This window comes from Echeneis naucrates, chromosome 6, assembly GCF_900963305.1.
Source record: "Echeneis naucrates chromosome 6, fEcheNa1.1, whole genome shotgun sequence".
Lineage (NCBI taxonomy): Eukaryota > Metazoa > Chordata > Actinopteri > Carangiformes > Echeneidae > Echeneis > Echeneis naucrates.
This window is the reverse complement of record NC_042516.1, coordinates 4,249,255-4,271,533: the sequence shown is the minus strand read 5'-3', so window position 1 is coordinate 4,271,533 and position 22,279 is coordinate 4,249,255. Positions and strand designations below refer to the sequence as shown.

The 22,279-nt window shown below is 38.2% G+C and overlaps 1 protein-coding gene across 5 annotated transcripts in view; it reads left to right on the top strand.

Moving 5' to 3' along the window:
- The window catches only part of vps13b (vacuolar protein sorting 13 homolog B), a 283,913-nt gene that overhangs the window by 10,244 nt on the left and 251,390 nt on the right, over positions 1 to 22,279 (top strand). For all 5 annotated transcript variants that reach the window (XR_003840835.1, XM_029503627.1, XM_029503624.1 and 2 more), the window contains 4 exons: positions 8,774 to 8,891; positions 15,045 to 15,212; positions 16,887 to 17,068; positions 18,337 to 18,511. Coding sequence is in view for 4 of the 5 variants with exons in the window: in XM_029503627.1 (XP_029359487.1) it covers positions 8,774 to 8,891; positions 15,045 to 15,212; positions 16,887 to 17,068; positions 18,337 to 18,511 (643 nt within the window). In the remaining variant the exon portion in view is untranslated. The remainder of the gene's footprint in view (positions 1 to 8,773; positions 8,892 to 15,044; positions 15,213 to 16,886; positions 17,069 to 18,336; positions 18,512 to 22,279) is intronic.

The window sequence follows — 22,279 nt, the reverse complement described above, 5'->3', positions numbered from 1 at the left end:
AAATGAAACTTGTCCTGACCAAGAGTGGACCAAGTCACTACAAGAATCAGTGCGCCTTCAGTGTTGACCCTAGTTTCCCAGTGAAATAGGTAAGATATAGTCAGGAGTTCACTTGATATATTTTTTTTATGTTAATTATGTGATGGGCTGAGAGGTGGTTGTTCTTGATTCCCCCCCCCCCCCCCCTTCCAAGGATTCGGTTAGCTATGCTGCACACTATGCGCTAAACAGAAGACAGGTATTGACACAATTCATTCAGGAAAGAGCATCAATAACACTTTTTTCCTACATCAAACTTAATCCAAAGGTTTATGCAATGTAACAAGTTGCCCAAAGTAGTCCAAATTCCACTTCGCAGTATGGGTTGATCTTTTCCATTTATTTATAGCAAATGAGACATTGATCTGCAGATGTTAAAATATAGCATGTATTGCAGATTCAAATTTTATATGGTTGAATTGATTTATTTAGTTGGTATTTTACATTTCTTTCCTTAATATAACCTTCCAAATTTGGCTGTAACTGATAATTTTATCAGGGCCTTGCTTATGCAAATTTATTTAGGAAAGGAATCATCTCGTTTGGTAACACTGATGAAGACAGTAAATCACCACTGATCCACTGGAAATTAGTGGACACAAATAATTCCAACTGCATCCTTGTGTGGCTAATGGCGCAATAACAAGCAGATGAATGTTGACAGTATCTCAGTTATTTTTGATCAGAGAGGCCATATAAATACAAGTCCTACTGCATTCTTTGTTGGTATTTCTCAACATTGAGGGAAAGTCCTCTCCCGTTTCTCTGCTTGATTTATTCTATCGTGGTGATCAGAACACTGATGCTTTCCAAAAATACTTAAAACTCTACAGTTTGTGCCTTCCAGCTGCACCTCACGTGTGCAATTAAGTTGTTAGAGTAGCCTTAGCCACTGCTTGCTACAGTTTGGAGGCTGGTGCTTACATCTTACAAAAGGTGCTTATGTCTTATATAATGTGCTTAATATTGTGCATGACATAGGGGACAAAGCTCAGAGCAGGGATAGTTCAGCTTTGACAAATAAATGCCAGTTTAAAAAAATAAATTAATCAGAACTTATATTTTGTCAGGAATGCACGGAAATGAAAAAAAAAAAACAATGCTTTTACAGGATGCTCAGTTTTATCATTTATAATCATTACGTCTTTCTGTTATGACGTAAAGTAACATGGAAGCTAAAATTATAACCCATATGATAGATAAATTGTAAATAAGCCATTGTTTATTATTTTGATGAGAAATCTCTCTTCCTATCTGTGCCATAAACAACTTGAAAAAGATGTGTAGGTCTTTTTGCATGTGTATGTGTATATTAGGGTTCTCCATTGAATATTTTATTGTAGCTAACACATTGCAGTTATTAGCATTACAGGGTAATGTGCCAGTGTAAGCAGCATGCTTCACATGCTCAGCTCTGGCTTGTGGTTAGCTGATGGAGACATCTGAAGGACCAGAGCTTCTCAGATCTAAATCAGGAACAATTTCTCCTTCTTTCCCTTTCTGTCTTTTGATTTCTTCCCCCCCCCCCCCCCCCCTCAACTTCTCTGTTGTCTCACTTGTATTTTTCAGATTTTCTGTTGTTTGTTCTCTTAACCAGTTTTGTTCTCACTCTGTTCATTTTCCTTTCCTCTCCCTTCATTTTTTTTTCTTTTCACAAGTGAGACAACATTTAGGTATGTCAAGTGCAATAATAGTAAAAGTGCCTGAGCAGGGACCAGCAGGAACATGGTATGTTGACATCAAGAGGTCACTGGGCAGAATGTGAATGGACTCCAATAAAAAGAAAATGGAGACAGCAGTGACTGCAGCCAGGTTCCAAATTCCATCATGGCACCTACATCAAGACTAGTCACTAACTTGTCTGAATTCTTGATTCTTGGCTTTTAATTATGTCTTGGGATTGGAAGTATTGTGAGATAAAGAGCACTGGCTGCAGCAAGGTTTCTACTCTGTCATGCATGTCTTTTTAGCTAACCTATTTACTGTTGTGGGGAAATAATCATTAAAAATGTTTGATTTTAGATTAAATTATTAAAGATTAAAGATTAAATTATGAAGGATTAAAGGAAAATTAAGCACACTATAACTGGCACAGGAACAGTTGCTGTTCTATAAACATTTTTTTTTTTTCTGCTGGTATACAGGTTTCTGTGAAAGGGAAATTAAAATTTTGTATATTTCAAAATGCATTTGGTACACTGGCACTATCATGCACCTAAACAGGTCATGGTTACTGTAATGAACAATAGTGATACTGATTTGTTACTAAGATACAGAAACCACTGCATCATTGAAGAAGTTTGAAGAATACTTAAGACTGTTTGGCACTCGCATAGCTAAAGATCTTTGTTGTTTCTCAGTAAAAGAAATTACCCCAATCGTATTAAATCAGATGACGATACTACAAAGACAATAGCTTAACAAATGCAATACTGAGAAGTCAGAGGTCCTCAAGTTACTTCCTCTCGTTTTGGTCTGTAAATGGTATCCCTGTTTGTTGTTATTCTGGCCATGCTTTGGGCAGATATTAAACACAGCCAGTTTAACTTGGGTACAGTAGAGGCATTCTTGGCAGAGGGCTTCAACATGACATCACCAGTGCGGCCGTTGTGAAATTGTTTTGTAATTGTACATTCTTCTTTTTGCAGATGCTTTGGAATCTTTTCCATGTCTCTGCTCTCCTCTCTTCATTGTGATTGTTTGCAGTGTTTTAATTTAATTTTGAACTTCTCATTGTTTCAGAGTGCAGAGATGAAATGTGTGAAGTAATCTTTTGATATGGAATTTGATATAATTCCAGAGAAATCTGACTAGTCTTTCTCAGTTAAAGCTGTAGCAGGTATATGGACATCAAGACTGAAAATTACAAATTCAAGACAATTGTTTGATGTATAGAAAATAACTTTCAGTAAATGCAGGTACATTTGATACATGGCTTTATAGACTGCCAAGGGTAGTGGTATAAGTTTTCAGAACTGTTTTGAGAATCATGATATTGTAAAATTACATTGCCATTTTGATTGCATAGTTTAAATGCATTTTCTAACGCCATTTCTATTCTTCAGGGCAACCAAGTTAGTACTTCACATTCAGTCATTTAGCTCTGACCAATCCACTTTATGTTAGTCTGCTTCTACGCAAAGTGAAATTTGTGATACACAGAATACACAGATACACAAAAGCTGAATCAGAGCAGTGTTTTTAGGATGCATCCCAAAACGTGCTCACATTTTGAAAAGTATGTTGAACAAAAAGAAATGAACTTCCAACACAAAAACAATGTGCTTTAACCTCAGCTATTTGAATAGCCATAAATAATTTAACTGCATTAGTATATTTGAAAGTCACAAAAATAAGCACACCCTCATTTGGAAAAACTGAGCTTAAGTTAATCTTTAATACTTCAGTGTATTTACAGTGCAGGCTGTCTTGGAGAATTCCACAGTTGAAAAAACTTAGAATTGTACAGTCATGTAATTTAAGTTTGGAATAATTTATATCGATTTGAGGTCATGTCACACAACCCTACCTTGTTGACATCATAAACTGAGACACTATTTGTTCAGAAAAAGAAGGTAAAGGAATACACCAATTGAGTTGAAATAATGCAGAACAGTGTAAACATTTCAGGACTGAAATATTTCATTAGTGGGATACGTTTATTGTTAAGGGGAACTCCTTGTTCAGCTGTGGATTTAATTTCTTGATGAAAGGGGAATAAAGTCAGAGACCACATTTTTGTCATAGGCTGTTTTCATTGAGATAATTATTCAGTATGCCAGATGATGTGATATTCATCTGGGTTCATTTCAAACTTTAATCCCTCCAGTCTGCCATGGATTCCAGCTGCACAGCTCTACTGTGTATATATCCTTATAATTTAATCTCTGTGTGAGATTTTACATCTATTTATTGCGTATTGTGCAAGTATTTGGGTTCAATGAGCATATATAGCATATATATATATATATATATATATATATATATATATATATATAGAGTGTGATTGTATCTTCCTACGAGATTCAGAGGTTGATAATATCAATTGATGAAAGGAAGATTGTGTGAAATTCTGTCCCTGCAGCTTTGGCTGGCAGCAGTCCACCTCATCTGAGGGGAAAATGAAACCCTGTCTTTAATCATGCTATAATGGCTTTCTACATTTGTTACAGTTTCATTAAAAACCCATTAGCAGCTAATTTTTTGTTGAGCCGATGGATGTGTTGGAAGCCAAGGAACGTTAAATAAAAGGCCATTTGAGTCAAATGTGATGAGCTCTGTTTTCTTACATTCCAGTGGCGTCGTCATCAATGGGTCGAGCAGCTTAAGTGTAAAAGAGGTGGCTGCATACCATTTGACATTACTGGATCCATACCAAACCCAGACTATATGTTTGAAACAGTGAGCCATTTATCTTGTGTCATTCCTCTTGGTGCCAGCTGGAAACCATTATAATAAGGTCCAGGGTCATCAGTGTTAAAAAAGTTCAGACTATCTGTGTATGTATGGGTTGACAAAGTATAAGTAAACAAAGGAATGAAGATGATGATCAACAAGAATCATTTTTATAAAAATTATCATAGGTTGCAGGCAAAGAAGATGAAAATGAGTGTGAATTAATCAGATAATGTGTGCTTTTTGCTTAATGCGGGGTCTGTGTGTGTCTTGTTTGTGGTCTCCAGTATTATAGAGGATATGCAATCTTAATCCATTTTTATGCACCCTTCCTAGCAGCCAGTGTTGCACATTTTTTGTAGAAAGACTATATTCATTAATTCATCTTTAACTGCTTATCCATTTTGTGTGTGTGTGTGTGTGTGTGTGTGTGTGTGTGTGTGTGTGTGTGTGTGTGTGTGTGTGTGGGTAGGTGCAGTGTATAGTGTGTGTATATGACATGACCTGTATTTTTCAGGCCCTGTGTGGGTGTGCTTGTGTTTGTACATTTATTTGAATGATTTGGACGGGGAATCTGAGATAAGTAGTTATTGGGTTATTTTCTCACTTCATAGGCCTTAGCCCTCCACTGCCTGGCCTCCACTCTCCAGGCCTGCTGCTTTGATGTCAGCATGAGTTCACCAGCAGCCTGCAGAGGAAAAACAACAATAACAAAGAGGGTGTTTATCCAGCACTGGTCTTCTGCATGCTCCCATTAATCTGCTGAAACTGTGTGAAATTGACCAGTTTTAAAAATGTTTGGGTTTCAAAGATCAGGCTGTTGCAGGCAGGGTAGTCAGCTCAAATTGAGAAATTTCTTTGTAATTTGTAGAGGGGAAAAAAGAAAGTGTCGCGTTTTATTTTTCAGAAATGTGCATTGGGCAACCAAAACAAACTGTCGATTCCGTTTTACTTTGGCCAACATATGTCAAGGTGAAAATTACAAGTGACATGAAATTGCTGTAAAACAATTACTCTGTTATATATCTACACTTTACACCAAATAATGTATATATTTATTTTCTGAAGTCTTCAATTGTTCTACAGTGAAATGTGAACTTATATTTGTCGATTTAAAAATGCAGCTGAATCTGGAAACATCTGTTATTATGTTCTATTGATGTCCTCATATCAGACTGTCAAAGTCTCTGCTTTCTGTGACCTAAAATAATCCAGGTTCCAAAAAGTGAGCACTAAGAAAATGGGTATGGTATCTGCCGAGGTACAATTTCTAGTAGCAGGAGGTGGTTGCGGTGTTGAGGTTAAGCTGATGTATGATACAGCTCAGATGCCCTTCAGACGGACTTGATGTGTGAACTCCTAGTCCCCAACTGAGCCAGACAACTTTAGGGGAACATGGGTCAGGCTTGGCTTTCTTGTGCCCTAACCCTCCAGGGGTGCCCACTTACCTTCTGAGTAGGGAGTCAGGCTCACCTGACACTCACTCTGTCAGAAGCTGCCCCTTAAGTCACTCTCACTTTTACTGCCAATCTTTCTTTGACTGTCTCATTTTCTTCCTCATGCTTATTTTTTTCTCCACTCTCCACTCATCTTCTACCACTTTTCCCTTGGGTAGCGGTGGGTGCTAGGGCCAATCCCAGCCAATGCCCTGGGCAAGGGCAAGGTACACCCTGGACAGGTTTCCAGTCCATTGCAGTAACAACCAACCACTCATTCTCAGACCTATGGGCAATTTAGTCACCAATTAATCTAAACCTTCCCCACACAAGCATGGGGACAACATGCAAACTCCACACAGAAAGGCCCCCAGCCCGGGAATCAACCCGATGACCTTCTTGCTGTGAGGCAACAGCGCTAACCACTATGCCTCATTTTTTTTTTTTTACTTTTTTTTTTTTGCCACTGTCATCTTTGGTCAGCAGCTGAGTTGACATGCCTACAGGCGCAGAACAACCCCCCCAGCTTCCCTCCCTGCCCCAAGTCTTTCTGTCTTTTGCCCCCTCTTTCCTTCAATTTTTCCCTCCCTGTCATGTGCCTTGGTGTGGCATTGAAAGGATCAGTTTACCCGGCAGCAGCTGAGGCAGACTTCATTTGTTCCTGGGCTTTCTTCTGAAAAGGCATTTTTGACCTCCAGAGAATTGCTTGTTACCCACACTGACATTGAACATTTAATTGTGCTTCTTCCAAATTTGGCAGTCTCATCTTTTAGGGCCAGTTTGAATTTCTGAAATCGTGGCCTGCAGGGATTGGCATTCTTTTAGGTATAGATGTAAAAGTTGACTTGGGAGAGTTTCATGCTCACATAGAATTATAGTGACACCTAAACATATGAGACTGTCTCATTATAAACTACCCTCATTGAATGAAACCCCTTTGTCTTTTCTCTTTAACTTGATATTTATAAATATTGCAGATTCAACTTATGAATTGATTGCAATTGAAGAAATGAAGTGTGAACAATGAGCTTATATCATATTGTTTGCCAATTTCTATTCGTTTGAACCTTGATGAAGTATTTATTATTCCTTCTCTTCTGTTTACCAATTTCCACCACTGACTGATAGGGGAAAAACTGCTTGTATAGTGCAGCTCTTCCGCAAAGGCCCTTACTAAAGTAAAGTGTAAATATTTCTGCCAGAGCCTCTCTCCTCTCTCATGGCAGTTGCATGTTTACTTTACTGCACTTGGGGACACTTGCTTCTCTGTCAGTGTGTCCACAACTCAAATTATGCAAACTATGTTTAAAACCTAATCTTCATTAATCAACCATATGAATAGCAACGGTTGATTATCATGAAATTGTGTGAAAACTAGGGAATGCATGTTGATTGCAATGGGCACATGTACAGTATGTAAGGTGTGGCTGTGGACTTTTTTTATATGCTTTAGCTTCATCACCTTCATTGTTTACATTGGTCAGCATGAGTCATGTCTCTTACACCAATCCCCAGTTTGAATACTAAACACATGTGATTGCCTGTTCCTTTGTCTGAGCTGTCAGACTAACTTACCACCCACACTGACTGTGAAAACGTTACAGTGCTGCAGTAACCCCTAATCAATGCCATACTGGGGGTTAACTCACTGAACTCTCTACCTTTTCTATTTTTAGAGCGGTTCTAATATGTTTGGGTTCTTTCCTGTTTCCCTTTTATGGTGGACTTTTTCTGTGCGTTTTCTTTTTATATTCCTTCCTACCATTACATGTTTCAGGCTTATGTCCACTGTGAATGTGAATAAGTGGTATTTGTTCAATGAGACATAGTATTTGAGGGTAGTAGACCTTAGTTGCCATGATATTTTTAGGTGCATTAGTTTTGATGCAAAAGGCTTTCCTCCCATTCCCCCCCCCAAACTAATAATTTATTATATGTGTTTATATATTTTTGTCATGGTCCCTCTGCTGTTTCTCCCACATCTTAATTTTTTTTTTTTTAAATTGCACCTCATGTCACAGTATCCACTAGTCAGGGGCACTCTATAAGCTGAACCAATAAATAACCTCCTCAACCAGAAACCTCACTCAATTTGTTTATCTCCAGACTCATCTCTGAAGGGGAAGTCCATTTAATCGTCATTCCTACTCACGCATAAACACACACACACAGATCTTGTACTTGCATTCCTGGGCTTAACAGTCTGCTGGTTTTTAAGTGCAGGTGACATGTGCTGTTGTGGAGGAGAGTCTTTCACCCTTCTCATCCAAGGACCAGAGTTTATTTGTAGAGTGGGAGTAAGGTTAGTGGGAAGGTCTGGTGTGAAGGGGGACTCAAAAACAAAGGTACATGGTTTATGCTCCTCCAAGTACTTTTCTGAATGTTACACATACCTAATGCGAATGATGCTCTGTATTTTACATCTTTTACCTAATAATGGTAACAGTTTTATTAGACTGGATACATTTTCTTTTCTTGACTTGAATTTAGCGCTTTATCACTAGGCACGATTTATTTGTTAACCTCATTTTTGTCTGTTTGCATGTGGGAAAACTAGTGATTTAGCTGTTGCTTTTAGATGTGACAATCTGAAATGAAAGGCCTCTACTCTACAAGTACGTACAGAAAAGGGATACTAAACTAAGATGATAATATGTTAGGAATAAGTTACAGATAAAAGTGCACTGTGGTTGTGGTTGAATTACAGCCTGAATAACACAAATAATACATGGATGCATACCCTTGCAGTAAAAAGGTAAAAGATTTGCCACTTAGGACTTCCATGCTGCAGTGTATTACTATACATAAAGAGGAGAGATTACATTACACAAATAATGACTGGATAGTTGTTAGAATGATCCATGTTCACAGTCCTTGTTTTTTTTTTTTTTTTTTTTAAACAGGATGACCATGAAACCAACTCTAGCTCCACCAGTCGCAGTGTCTCAGACAGCTCCAAGACTGTGTCCAAGCCCCGCCGCCTCCAGCAGGCTTCCCCCAGTGACCCAGACCTGCCCCCAGGTAAATGATGGCCCTTGGGCCACTTAGGCACTACTACTGCTGTCCACAGAGAATGACCACCTGGGCTGGCTCTTCCTTGATCTGGGAGAATAGGGCCACAGAGTGAGACAGTACCTATTTTCATGATAGAAAAACCTCAGTTTTGGTTTCTGCCCTGTAAAAATACTGAATGACAAAACAATTGGATTTAACCCAATTCTTGTTTTGTTGGCAGTCTACTGTCTGAGTAGGTTGGTGTCAATGACTCGAATCTGTATCATACGTGTTCAAACTGTGACAAAATATTCTTTGAACTGTGTAGCACTGCATTTTTCACTAGTGTAAATCATCCAAAGAGAAAGCATGGGGGATGTGTCTCTGATAAATCACATCGTGATGGCTGTTATCAACAGGACCACTTGACCACATGCCTCCTACAGAGCCATGGATTCCATGCCTGTTTAACTCCAGCACTTTACAGCAACTCGCACAGAACGGCCTTGTTTGATTGGGAATGGATAAGTGTGAGTTAAAATATTGATGACCCCTTTGTTTAACACTAACACTAACTTAATATTAGGCATCAAATATTTTAAAATATTACTGTTAAAATATACCATGTTTAAATATTTAAATATAATATAAATATTTTTCAGTTTATTCTGGCACAGACAGTTATCTTATTTAATTGTACATAAAAATTTAAAGGCACACAACTTAAGTAATCTTATTAAATAATTTAAAAATGCTTCATCACTTATAGCAAATTGAGAAAGAAGAGACCAAAAAGAGACTAGAATATAAAGAAAACATATGCAATTGGTGGGCAGAGGGGCAAATAGATAGGGGTCTTGATCTCTAAAATTCAGGTCACGCACACCTAACCGAAACGCTCAGTCCCAGAGTACCAGTATGCATGAATGTACAAACCTAACCTCCTATTGGGTTGTATCTGGGGAAGATCAATTTCTAGGCCTGACATGAGATAATATCTCTCCCCAGCTGTTAAAGCAGTGTGCCTCACACCCTAGCATCTCCCTTTGGACTTGCCTTTAACTGTGTGTGTGTTTGTGTGTGTGTGTGTGTGTGTGTGTGTGTGTGTGTGTGTGTGTTTTCATTCTATCTATGTTAAATTGTGTGCACACCTCATTCAGTTCCAGCAGTGGACCTTGTTTCAACCCATTATAGGCTGTAAAGACAACTCTGGGGTCAGAGGTTGTGGCACCTCAATAACAGTAAGGAAGCAGATGAATGCTGTAATCCCAGTCTTCCTAATTTAAAGGTAGAGGTTAAAAGGTAGATGGAGTAAAATTAACCTGCTATGAGTCAGACAGAGGATATTTTGCCAAGAATAAGATACAAAACAAACCTGTCAGGAGTATTTAATGTAGTTGAGGATGTTTGTGAGGGCACAGCACCACATTTTATGGCAAAAGACAGATTCTTTTTCAGACATTCGTTAGTCTCAGGCTTAGCTCACTTTAGGCTATTTTCATCCACTGATCTAGATAAAGATGTTAGTATCACTAACTCTAGGACTGATAATTCTTTTAGTTATTTGTCTAAAGGATGCACTCCCACTCTGGGATGATGCTTCATGTTGCTTCTACATCGTCCACAAACAGCCTTGGACAAATGTGTCTGTTAACTGAATGCCAGGTAATGCTTTTCTGAGATCGATTGTATTTCTGTTTTGGCAAATTATTTTTTACATTTGTATAGCATTGTAGTTCAACCCATAAATATATTTTCAAATGTATTGAAATGCATGCCTACCTTGACTGTCGACAATGTCTGTTTTGACACCACCACTAATGAGGCCTGAAGACTTTCCAAAGCTAAGTTCCACCCATAAGGACTTTAATTGAGAGGTTACCAGCTGTATAAGGCCAATCTTTTCAGATGACTTGTCATTTGATTTTCATATAATATTACATATTTTTCAGAGCACCGGTGAAATTATTCCATTATTTTAGTTTTTTTTTATGTGGGTCTACTAGGCTAGTTGTATACCGCACAGCTGTATTCTTTATCAAAAATCAATTACAGTTGAATGATATAAAGGTTTGTTTTCATTGGCAAAAAAATCTATATTAGAAAACAGGCGATAATGGACACAAGGAGAATAATGTGGGTAGGTGTTAATAAAGCAGCAGTGTTTGTACACTTGGTATGATTGATATGTACAATATGTTTTAAATATACTGTATTGTGGAAATATATAATATATTTTCATATCTTATTTGATTATGAAGCAGGTCTAAGTGGTATATTGATACTGTGAAAAAATATTGGAAGTGCTCTGTTCATGGGGAAATGCACACAGCCCATATTTAGAAACAGTGACTTTTGTAATATTGTGATATATGAACCACACAGTCACTGCTGCCAGCCATGCTCACAGCACAGCCCACCTGGATCCACAATGCAACCATTTTATTTTAACTCAAATACATAGCACCTTGTGGTGATTCTGTGGTTGAGCTACAAGGCAGAAACATTTATAGCAAAAGCCTGACTGTGCCTCTGTTACAAAACCAGCAGCCAGGCAGGAATGAGGCTCTTCTCTTGTTAGACATCCAAAGAGGAGATGTAAAACTATATTGAAATGATTGATATGTCTACTTCTGGAGAAAGAAAAGCTTTTTCAAATAAAACACAGAAGTAGTGTCAAATATGGGCTCCCTAAGCAAGGTGCATTAGGACTGAGACTATCATTGGGCAATTGTGCAGTCTATGACTAGCCACTGTTTTGAATTTGCTTCCTTATCCTTCAAAACAACCAAATCAAAACACAGGCAACACTAAAAAGCAAGCCACCAGAAATTATCCAGTCATTTGGCCCTAAGCTGTCACATGCTGACTGAATTTATCCTCTGTGTTCTCCCTGCAGTGGGAAATAGAGAGGTTAATTCATATGCCATGAGATTAATGGTCAGACAAAGACCAAAAACCAAGTGATTTCACCTAGATCAATTCTGTAAGTGATTGTCTTTACTGCTACTTTGTTGGGGTGCAGTGGTCATTTCAGAATCAGGAGATTCATGTTTTGGTCCTATTCACACAGTTGAAACCAGGCTTTGTTTTATTGGACTTCTAAGAGATTCAAAGGCGGGAAGTCTTTCTTTTTAAAGCTGAACTTTCTCTTAAGAGCAAAAGTATTCATGTTTGTAAGTGTTTCAGGACATTTAGCAGGACATTTTCTACGGTAAAAGAATAGACATTGATGGTCATGTCTCACTTACTTGTAAATCTTTTAAATGTCTTGCTAAACAAATTGTCATCATGTTGTAATGTCATGACTTATTTGTTTGAAACATTAATAGACATTTTCTCTATCGCTGCAGGCATCATTCATTAATATAAGCTGTCCCACATCTACTAATTTAATAGGATATAGTAACCACCAGCCTTTCCGTTGCTTCTACAAGTGCATTTGGAAGCAATTTCCTCAGTTTTTTTCAGCGTGAACTAATAGATAGAGCATATACATATATATAGTCACTGTGTGTCACTATGTACAAGAGCTTTGCATACATTCATGGTTGTTTAAGGATGCGTGTGATTGGCGGAGATTGAGATTTGCATTTACTGAAATGCAAACACACTCCTGAGATAAATCTATTGTCCACTTCTATTGCTGTCCTTTTACCAGGGCATTTGCTCAGAAACTAAGTATAGCAGCTTCTCTGGTATTACTGGAAAATGCCGCTTAGGGATAGAGAATCCTATCGTGGTAAAAGCTGGAGCTTTCTCCAGCTGGAGATTTCTGCTGTTCTGGAGACCTGCTGTACCACACATGAATTGCTTCAATGAATCTAGCATTTTATTATAAGATGTTCTTGAATGAGTTGAATGGCTAGCATAATTAAGTGTAAGTTTTCCTGGTGACTGTGCCAGTGTGAGATTATACACTTGTAGTGCATTTCTGCTGTCCTTCCATGGTGGAAGCGAGAGTCTTGCTCTATTACATTTTACGCATAAAAATATGAATTAAATAAGTATTAATAGGAATAACTGTACTAAATACTGTGAAGGTACTATAGTCCACACAAAAATTGCATGGATGCACTTGCTTACATTGTTAACTAAACAACTTTTCAAAACAAGACCACATGACCATATTCTACACTATTTATTTTTGATGGACTTGTCTGTCTTTCTCTTCATGCCCAATAATTGGCCAGGACTAATAGCTGCTAATACTTTCCATATATATGAAAAATGGTAAGCAGGAACACTATAGTTTTTCCTGTATTGCACGAAAGAGAGCACTTTGCCTCTTCTGAGATCACTTAAAGGAGCTGGTTTTTCCAGTCATTTTATGGTTGAGCAGTTTTAAACGGGCTCCTTCCCTCTGGGCCGCAGCACAGGTGCTGGCTGTGTCAATTGTTTACAGAAGTTCGAAGCAGTGTGATAGCTTGTGGAGAGACGGATTGGGGTTCTGAATTTGGTGTGAGGCAAAAATAGGTATATAACAAGTGTAACAGAGTGCAAGTGAGAAAGAAAGGCGTCCTGACACAGGAAAATTGGAACCAGAGAGGAAAATGGTAAGGGGTAAAGTGCTGGTTTTACTGCCCAAACAGCAGGTGGGACAGCAGCTTTCGTACTGACCCAAGGTGTGTGTACACACATGCACACACACACACACACACTTACACAGCCACATTTATGCAAATCCACAAATATCAAGAACAGTGATTTTATGAGTTCATTTTATCATTGTCTCAACTTGTTGTGCTATTGTTTCACAGAAACTCATGAGAATTTTGCCATTTGGATTTATATAAATGTTTTCATCAAAAGAACTATTTAGCCCTGCCCAATTATCAGTTTGGTTATGTTCTGGGCAGGCATGTAGATACAGGAAGATAAACATTTGGTTTGGAAAATAAGGGAAAAGTTTTAAAGGTTTATATGTTTTACTTGTAGTGACTGTGTTTAACAGTACATGGGAGGAATGAATAATGCCATTGGTCCTGCGGTTAGGAAAATTTATTGCTGTATATTTTCATATTTTATGGTTAAAACTCCCCTGTTTCTAATATTTTAAGTTCTCTCTTTCTTTGTTGAGTAATAACCTTACCATGTATGTTTTTCCTGTGAAGCTTCTGTTTCTGGGCGTCACTGTTGCCACAGGAGGTGTTGCTAACACTACAGGATGGCTCCCCCAGCTCTGCTGAAACTCAATCTATTGAGTGCCCTTACTTGTCTGTTTGCTCATAGTTACTACATCCCTCTATTTATTCTCTACAATGCCCACTATCCCCTCACCTTTCACCATCACAATATAATCTGTTTACATTCTATCCTATCCTAACCCTAACCCTAACCCTTTCCATTTGTATAAAATTAATTTCTGTTACTCTTGTTGTCCATCACTTCTTCAGCACATTCAATTATAATGTGAATGTCCACTTAGTGCATTTTTATTTATTTATTTATTTATTATTTCTTTGTTGTTACTACTGTCATTCATTTTGAATCCTGGGAAACCAAAGTTTTACTAATCTCTTAATAACTCTGTTTCATAAAAATGTGTCCAATTCCTGTTGCCTTTAATTGTGAAGGCATTTATACTCATGAAATGAATATTACGTATGTAATTTTGCACATGCACATCCAAACATGCAGAGCACTGGCTTTAGAAGAATTTGAATCAATGTGCATAAATTTGGGTTTAGCAAGGCTGAGCATATCAGAGGGTAACCTTCTGAGACAGATTTATATATCCATCCAGAATTTGTAGTACTGCTCAGGCAGGTTGAGGTCTACAATTTTTAAGGATATTCAGCTTTAGTTGCACATGTCCAAGGAATAGGCAAGAAAAATGACATGTCATGACCTTCATTGTCTTATAAGCCCATCAGGATGGAAGGGGTCAGTGGTACTAAGTGTATACTTTCAGCTATTGATTTTACAGTTTTACAGTGTAGTACAGTTATATTATACAGTTGTAGCTTTGTAGTAATTTTGAAAGCTGCTGGTTGTGGTACTATTTGCAGTGCACTACAAGCATCACAAATAAACAATGTCAAATAAAACAGAACATGATAATAGGATACTTTGCAGGTCTGTTGAATTGGCCTTTCTGTAAATGAAATATGCTTTGTCTATTTTTATGTGTGTGTACAATTTAACATATTTCTGATGTATTTGCTCATTTGTTCCAAGGTTATGTGCAAAGTCTGATCAGGCGTGTGGTGAATAATGTGAATATTGTGGTGAACAACCTGATCCTGAAATATGTAGAAGATGACATCGTGCTGTCGGTCAACATTACATCAGCAGAGTGCCACACTGTAGACGAGATGTGGGAGAGGGCCTTCATGGATATCACTGGTGAGCTAACATTTCTTTTTAGTGGGATTAACTGGTAAATCCTAAGCATCTATATACTATAATAAGTGTTCAATTTTGTTAGTTCAAACTAAGGTCAGACAGACATCTCAAACACATTTAAACATTGGAATTTTTTAAATGTCCAGTGTTATCTGCAGTTCTAGTCTCTGACAAACCTGTCAGTTTTGGAGTATGTTTAGGGCAATTATATAAACCTGATGACCCTTGTGAATAAAACCGTGGGAAATATCCCCCCCCCCCCTTAAACTACTTACTCTATTCTAAACCAATTACAGGAACGAATTACATGTGTCACAACATCACCTAATTCTAAAGATTCCCGGGTTTTTTGGGACTGTGGACCGAACATTGATTTTCGTCACTAAATGCAAAGTCTCTAACATAAATGTCAATTTATGTTTTTGGACTGGCATGACCTAAACAGTTGCACAAGAATATTAAAAAATGTATAAAAATAAGGTGCAGTTAAAATTATTCCCAACTTTTTAAAGTATAAATAGTATTCCATGCAGTTTATATATGGACAGTTGGAAACAGATGCTTCAACAATTTACAGATAACCTCTTCAATAAATGCTTTGAAAATAGATAGGCTAGAAACTGAAAGTTATTCACCATTTGTGCTGTCAAGACATTAACATGCATATACTGTATGTTGATACTTAGCATTAGCTCCTTGTCACGGACAGCCTGGATAAAGTTGAAACCATGAGCTGATACATTTCCAACATTGCTCACATCTTGTACTCAGAGATCATATCTCTTCCACAAGACAAACCAAGAAAGCAGTGAATCCTTCCTATAGATGCAATCTTTAGCTGTTCTATGAGATCCCCACAGACAAGTAAACTGTCTCAGATTTCTCAGATTTGGCCAGTGCATCTCATATACATCTAACTATGATCTATGGTACCTTTTTAAGAAGAAATAAGGAAAGTAGATAATTCGACAGAAAATTGTAGATCTGGAAAAAAATCTGATTAATCAGTTCACATTCCTTTTTTTTTTTTTTTTTAAACTTGAACAGCTGGCATAGCTGACGAAAGAACAGGACTTTCATAAGTTCCTACAGTCCTGTGTCAACAAAGAATCCTTGTTGTTCCAATACGTGAGGCATGAAGTGAATACAATAATAGTTACTAACAGGTTAAAGAATACAATAATTTTGGGAGTGATACGCTCTGTTATCATTCTGTGAGGAATCATTGACTCAGACAGTGGAGAATCAACCAACACAAACACCCCAATATATGTGTGGACACTCATTGCTTAAATAATTCATTCTTTAACCACCCATCATAACTTGTATTTAAAAGTATATGTAATTTAATTGTCATCCTTTACATATTAATTATTTACATTAATTATTACACTTTTCTTCATCCCATCTTATCTGCAACTAGGACAAATGCATATATGTTTTGATGTGTCAGTTATGCTCAGCTGTCAAATATGAAAACTGGGCAGTTTAACACCCTGCTGACAGCACTGTAGGTTTGACAAGGAGCTCAGAATATTAGAGTGGACACCAGAAATTTGATACATCCTCTCCTAGTGTCCATCATTTCTTTAACATATTTAATGAATGTAGAACACAGTGGCTCAACCTTTTGTGTGAAACGATTTACATTTATTCTGTTTTATCTCTGTGCAGCTCCAGAGCTTGTCCTAAGGAAAGTGATCAACTTTGCAGACTGCACCGTGTGCTTAGATAAACGAAATGCAAGTGGCAAGATCGAGTTTTACCAGGACCCACTGCTTTACAAATGCTTATTCAGAACACGCCTTCATTTTACGTATGACAACATCAATTCCAAGATCCCAGCCGTCATCAAAGTGAGTAAGGCTACAATTTTAAAAATTACCTGATAAATACTATGTTTATGTAATTTTGCTACGATCCAGCCATTTCACTCCTGCTGCTGATGGAGCAGTTTATCTCTTGACATTTTATCATTGTGTAGCACAACATGTGATCTACTTAAGTGTTTTCAAAACAGTACTGAGTAATGTGTAATCTCAGTTCACTGCTCTATTTCAATGTTTTGGATATGTTTTAGGAAGATATTACTCCTTTCACAAAACTACAAGATAAATATAACAGATCACTGTAGTTCTTTGCTTTGAAGTGAGATTTGACTTTTATTATACTCTTAAGTTCCTTTTGCTCCACTCATTTGAAAAATGGCCTTTCATTGTGGTTAGAAAAGAATATGTGTTAGCCAGGCTAGGCTAGTATCTCTTGCCATGAAGCAACAGCTTTTGGATACTGATGTAAAGAACTGGTTGCAAATGAAGTGAATTTCAAAAGAATATAATTGTTGTTTTAGAAAATGCTCCTCTTGCTGGAGAATAATTTCAGTAAAAATCATTCTTCTTATTGTAAGTGGAAGATGTTTGTTGAAAATCACAGATTGGAGTCTTGGCTGTGTTATTGCTTACTGTGGTAGAGAGTTGTTTATATTCTGATCTAAAGTATTTGTGATGGAAAAAGTAACATAATTCTTTGGCTTATGCATTTTTAGCTTCTGGTTTAAAAAAAAAAAAAAAGAGTACACTCTTAGAGGTTCTAGCCAGAAAGCTACTAGGGTCCGTGGTTTCTTTTTCTGTGTATTTCATTTATCGGATGTTGCAGCATTAAGTTACATCATAGTAATTTTAATTGGCCTATTTATCTTTAAAACTAATTTTCTCATCAAGCTCGATTAAAGTAGAAGTGGTTCACTCCCATCTATACACAGTCGGCAACAAACTTATTTAGGTCTTCAAAAAAGTTTCCATGGTGTTTCTTCAGCTGATTCATACATGAAGAATGTCTGTATGTGTTACAGCGTGGTAAGCAATAACTTATGCTGCTTTGAACTGATTATCTGTATATACAAATGGTAATGCAAAATCAGTAAAGAAATGTCATTCACATCTGACAGCTACTTGGGGAATCTATGGCAGCTCATAGAATTTTTTTTTTTAATATTGGTACACTACGTAGCAGCCCACCACAAGTGGTTAGGACTGTTGCCCACTTCACATTGAAACATATAATTTAACAAATCAAATTTAAAAATTCAAACCGTCTTACAATTTGTTCCCTTTGTTCTTTTCAGATCCAGACCATGGTTGAGAGCCTAAAGTTGTCCATTACTGATCAGCAGCTACCAATGTTTATACGCATTTTACAGCTGATTATTGCCCTATACTATGGGGAAATTGGAGGACACAAAGAAAGCGAGGGAGAAGAGGCTATTGGTCATGTCAGGGAGGCTGGTGCAAGCTTACCCGGTGAGTGAGGTCTTCTGCTATAGTTTACATGTCATCTCTGACCCTTAGATTAATAGTCTGTGTTCTGTGTTTGCTTTATTTTTTCCTTTAGAAAAAAAAAAACTAAATCAAAAAACATTTTTGCTTTAATTTATTCAGAAGATCTGAGTTTATGTTCTATTTGCTGAATTAAAATGACACATTGAGTTCTCCTGTAGTGGTAATTTTTCTCAAAGAAGGCTGTAAAGTGGTTAATAAGCTAATTAGACCAAGGTCAAAGCTTTATACTTTTCCTTGGACAAGCTCATGATGCTCTGCATGTTGCCTTATTGTGCTCAGGAGTAATGTCTGTCCATATGCTGCTGTTGTTCCTAAATGGGACATTTAACATCACTTTGACCATGGTGTGCACTCCTCCTGCTTTTTCCGCAAACAAAAGCCAGAGCATGTAACTCAACACAGACTGTTGTTGTCAGGCCTGATCCCCTGCGTGTGGATAGAGGCAGCAGAGAGTAGTATGAAGGAAAGAAATGGAGATGAATCAATCACAGGCCTATCCGCCTTTCTGCTTTGGGGCGTCATAGGAATCACACTCCTTCCATTCAGGAGCTGAACAAAATGAAATGAAGTTGTCTTCTCTTACAAGCATACCACATATGCTTGCTGTGCACTATGCACAATCACCTTAAAATCATGTGAACATTAACTAGGATTTAAAGGTATACACATGCCTAAACTATATACTTCTGATACCTGCAGCCACTTCTTAAAAGCTCATTTCTTTTTTTCATTTCTTCCCAACTGCACACCCAGCCAAATAGAAAAGGATCAAGTCTCAAGTCTCGCTGGGCTAAATCAGCCTTTGTAGCACCAGGAGCAAATTATGGTGGAGGGGAAGTGGTGGGCAGAGGGGAAGCAAGCAGTCCAACACAAAACAGCCCATTTGCTCACTCCCTCTAACTTGCTCCCTGTCTGTTGGCCTGGGACTTTTACTGCAAGTTGGCGCAGCTTCCAGTTCAGTGTCCCATGCCAGATGTAAGAGTCAGTGTCATGCTACTGCTATGTGGAGCCTCTGAGAATGAATTAATATCCCATCACAAAAATATACAAGAGGGGACCAGCTCTTGGAACCTGAGCGCCCCAGATCTTGTTATGCTGGAAGTAATCAACAGTAAAGAAACTCAAGGGGGGCAGTTGTGTGCGTGTGTTTGTTGGGGTGGGGGCTGGGAATGGTTTGGGCATGTTCATGAACATGTGGTTTACAGTGCATTCAAATTTTTTTTTTTTTTTTGGATAATAGTAGCAGAGTTACTGTTCAAATGATTTATTTGTAGTGAGAAAATATAGTATCTTTCTTAACCAGTACTGGCAGCCTTTACCATCACGTTATGGGCACTACATCTGTGTATGCTGATACTTATAGTTACAGACTTACATAGACTTACATGAATATTTATTTCTAGTCAGGTGTCGTTGGTTAGATGCTATTTGTGAGGATGTGTATGGATGTCTCGAATTGTTGTATATTTGTCCAGTGGGGCAATGGTGTGTTTTATGCTCTTTATAGTGTTAAAAGGAGAACTCAGAGGCTTATCAAAGGGTCCCAAGTCATCTGTCTGTTAGATTGTCTCCCCGTGATAAACCTCATATACCCCCCTCTGCGCCAGCCCAGTGACATTTTGGGGCCTCTTTACTTTTTCCACATTATTGTGGATATTTGTTTTCAGACTTCAGGGGTCTGAGGAAGAGTCTTCTGCTTGAAATGTCAGACAAAATAATACTTCAGCAGGAGCTGTTAGAGTTACAGCTTTATGAATCTACAGCTGCTGCTTTTATTGATCCTGCACCTATTCCACTGGATACTGCTCAAATGTGTGAACACACAAGCATTATCTCTGACCAAGTGTGTACTGGTGTGATCATGACATTTGGTATCTTGTGTGTATGTTATGTTTCATTTTTTTTTTTTTTTGCACCTTTATGAGAGTTCTTGCATGTGCATAAATTCAGCCTTACTATGTGCACGCATATGTGTATGCCCAGACAGTCATGCACAATCAGCAGATACATATAATGACAAGCAGAGTAGCCTTTGCTCTGTGATCAGGTAACCAGTTCACCTCTCCCTCTATAAACACAGAGGGACATCTACTGGCCTGTGAGGGCACTGCCTTTCCTCAGTCTTCCCCTTCCCCTGTCTCAGTATCACTCAGCTGTTCACCAACTTATGCTCCCACTCTTGCTGAGACATACACCACTGCCTGGAGAGTCTGGACTCATGGAAACCAACTTTGACCTTGACATATCCTATTACATAGTCCCCCTGAGCTCTGTGAATGGACCTATGCACAGACTGATAATGTTAACTGTCTACAAAAAATATTCAATCAGGCTTTGTTTGAAGGAAGTTTGAAGGTGAAGGAAAAAAAATGTTTTTTCTATTTCACACCTGTGCTCGTCGTAGATATTTACTCCATAGCAGAATATATTTTAACCTCCCCACATTGCTGTCTGGGAAATTTCTTTGGATTAATACTTCAAAGTCTACTTAAGCTGGCCTGTTTTGATCACTTGATTGGTAATTGTGCTTTTATTTTGATTGCCCTGCATTTCAAATGTAGACTTTGTCAGGCTGTGACATGAAGCGAAAGAGCTTAACTCGTTGAACTGACACCTCAAAGGCTTCATGGAGTGAAAACAAAAAGGGAAAATAGAGAAATGAGAGACAGGGTCAGACAAAGGAGGGTGTAGGGGGGTTGGGCGGGGTGTCTAAAAAAGCATAACACAGGATTTCCAACTGCCAATTCACAAAATGAAAGATTTAATTAAAATATGTCATAATTTTCACCGCCTTAGCCTCTGGGATTCCAAAGTTGTGACCTCACGGACAATATTGTTTTCTCACAGAGGACGTGAGGCCACGAGAAATGGGATTGCACATTCTTGTGTATTGACATCAGCTTCCTCTCTCCCTATGTGTATGGAAACAGACACGATGGGATGAGTTCAGAGGTGGGGATGAGGGACTGGGGTTGTGCGTGGTGGTTTGAGGAACCTTTGATGGTTTGCAAAGAAACAGGAGAAAGATAATAGTGATGTCTCACCACATCCATTTCTCCTTTGTTACACAAACACCATGAGCATGTCAGTCCACTTCCCTTCGTCCCATCTGTTATCTAAGTACTTCCCAGTTTTTTGCTTAAATTTCTATCTTTTCACATAACCTTAAGCTTTACACTCTTCATAAGGTGTGAGGGTTGTGCCCTACAGTAGCCCATGCTCCAGTTAACCTCTTGACATTTTTCTAGGAGCAGAAAGTGTGACCAATCACACCACTTTCACTAGCTATGTTTGTAAAGTCCTGCAGGCAACAATTCTAAATCCAGCATATCTTATGCTGATGGCTCATAGCTACCTATCCTCTCTTTTGCCCCCCATTTTAGTCTATTGGCTTTATACAAATAAATGACCCAATCCCTCACCAAATGTGTTAGTGGTTGTGGCCTCTGCTGATGCTTGCAGCTCAGGCAACCAAAACCACAGTGATCCACTCGGCCCAGTAAAGGCTCAATTCTGTCAAGATCCTAGACAAGCTGTGCCCTCTGGCCTCCTATGGATTGGACTTCCTCTCCCTCTGTCTGTGGAGTTTGTGCAGTAGTGAGTTCATACAGCACTGAAATACTTACACACCTGAATGCTGGAGTACTGGCAGAAACTACTGTGGAACTGCCTTGGCCTGTTTTTGTGCATTTGTTTGACAGCTGAAACAGCTTGCTTATATTCAACTAC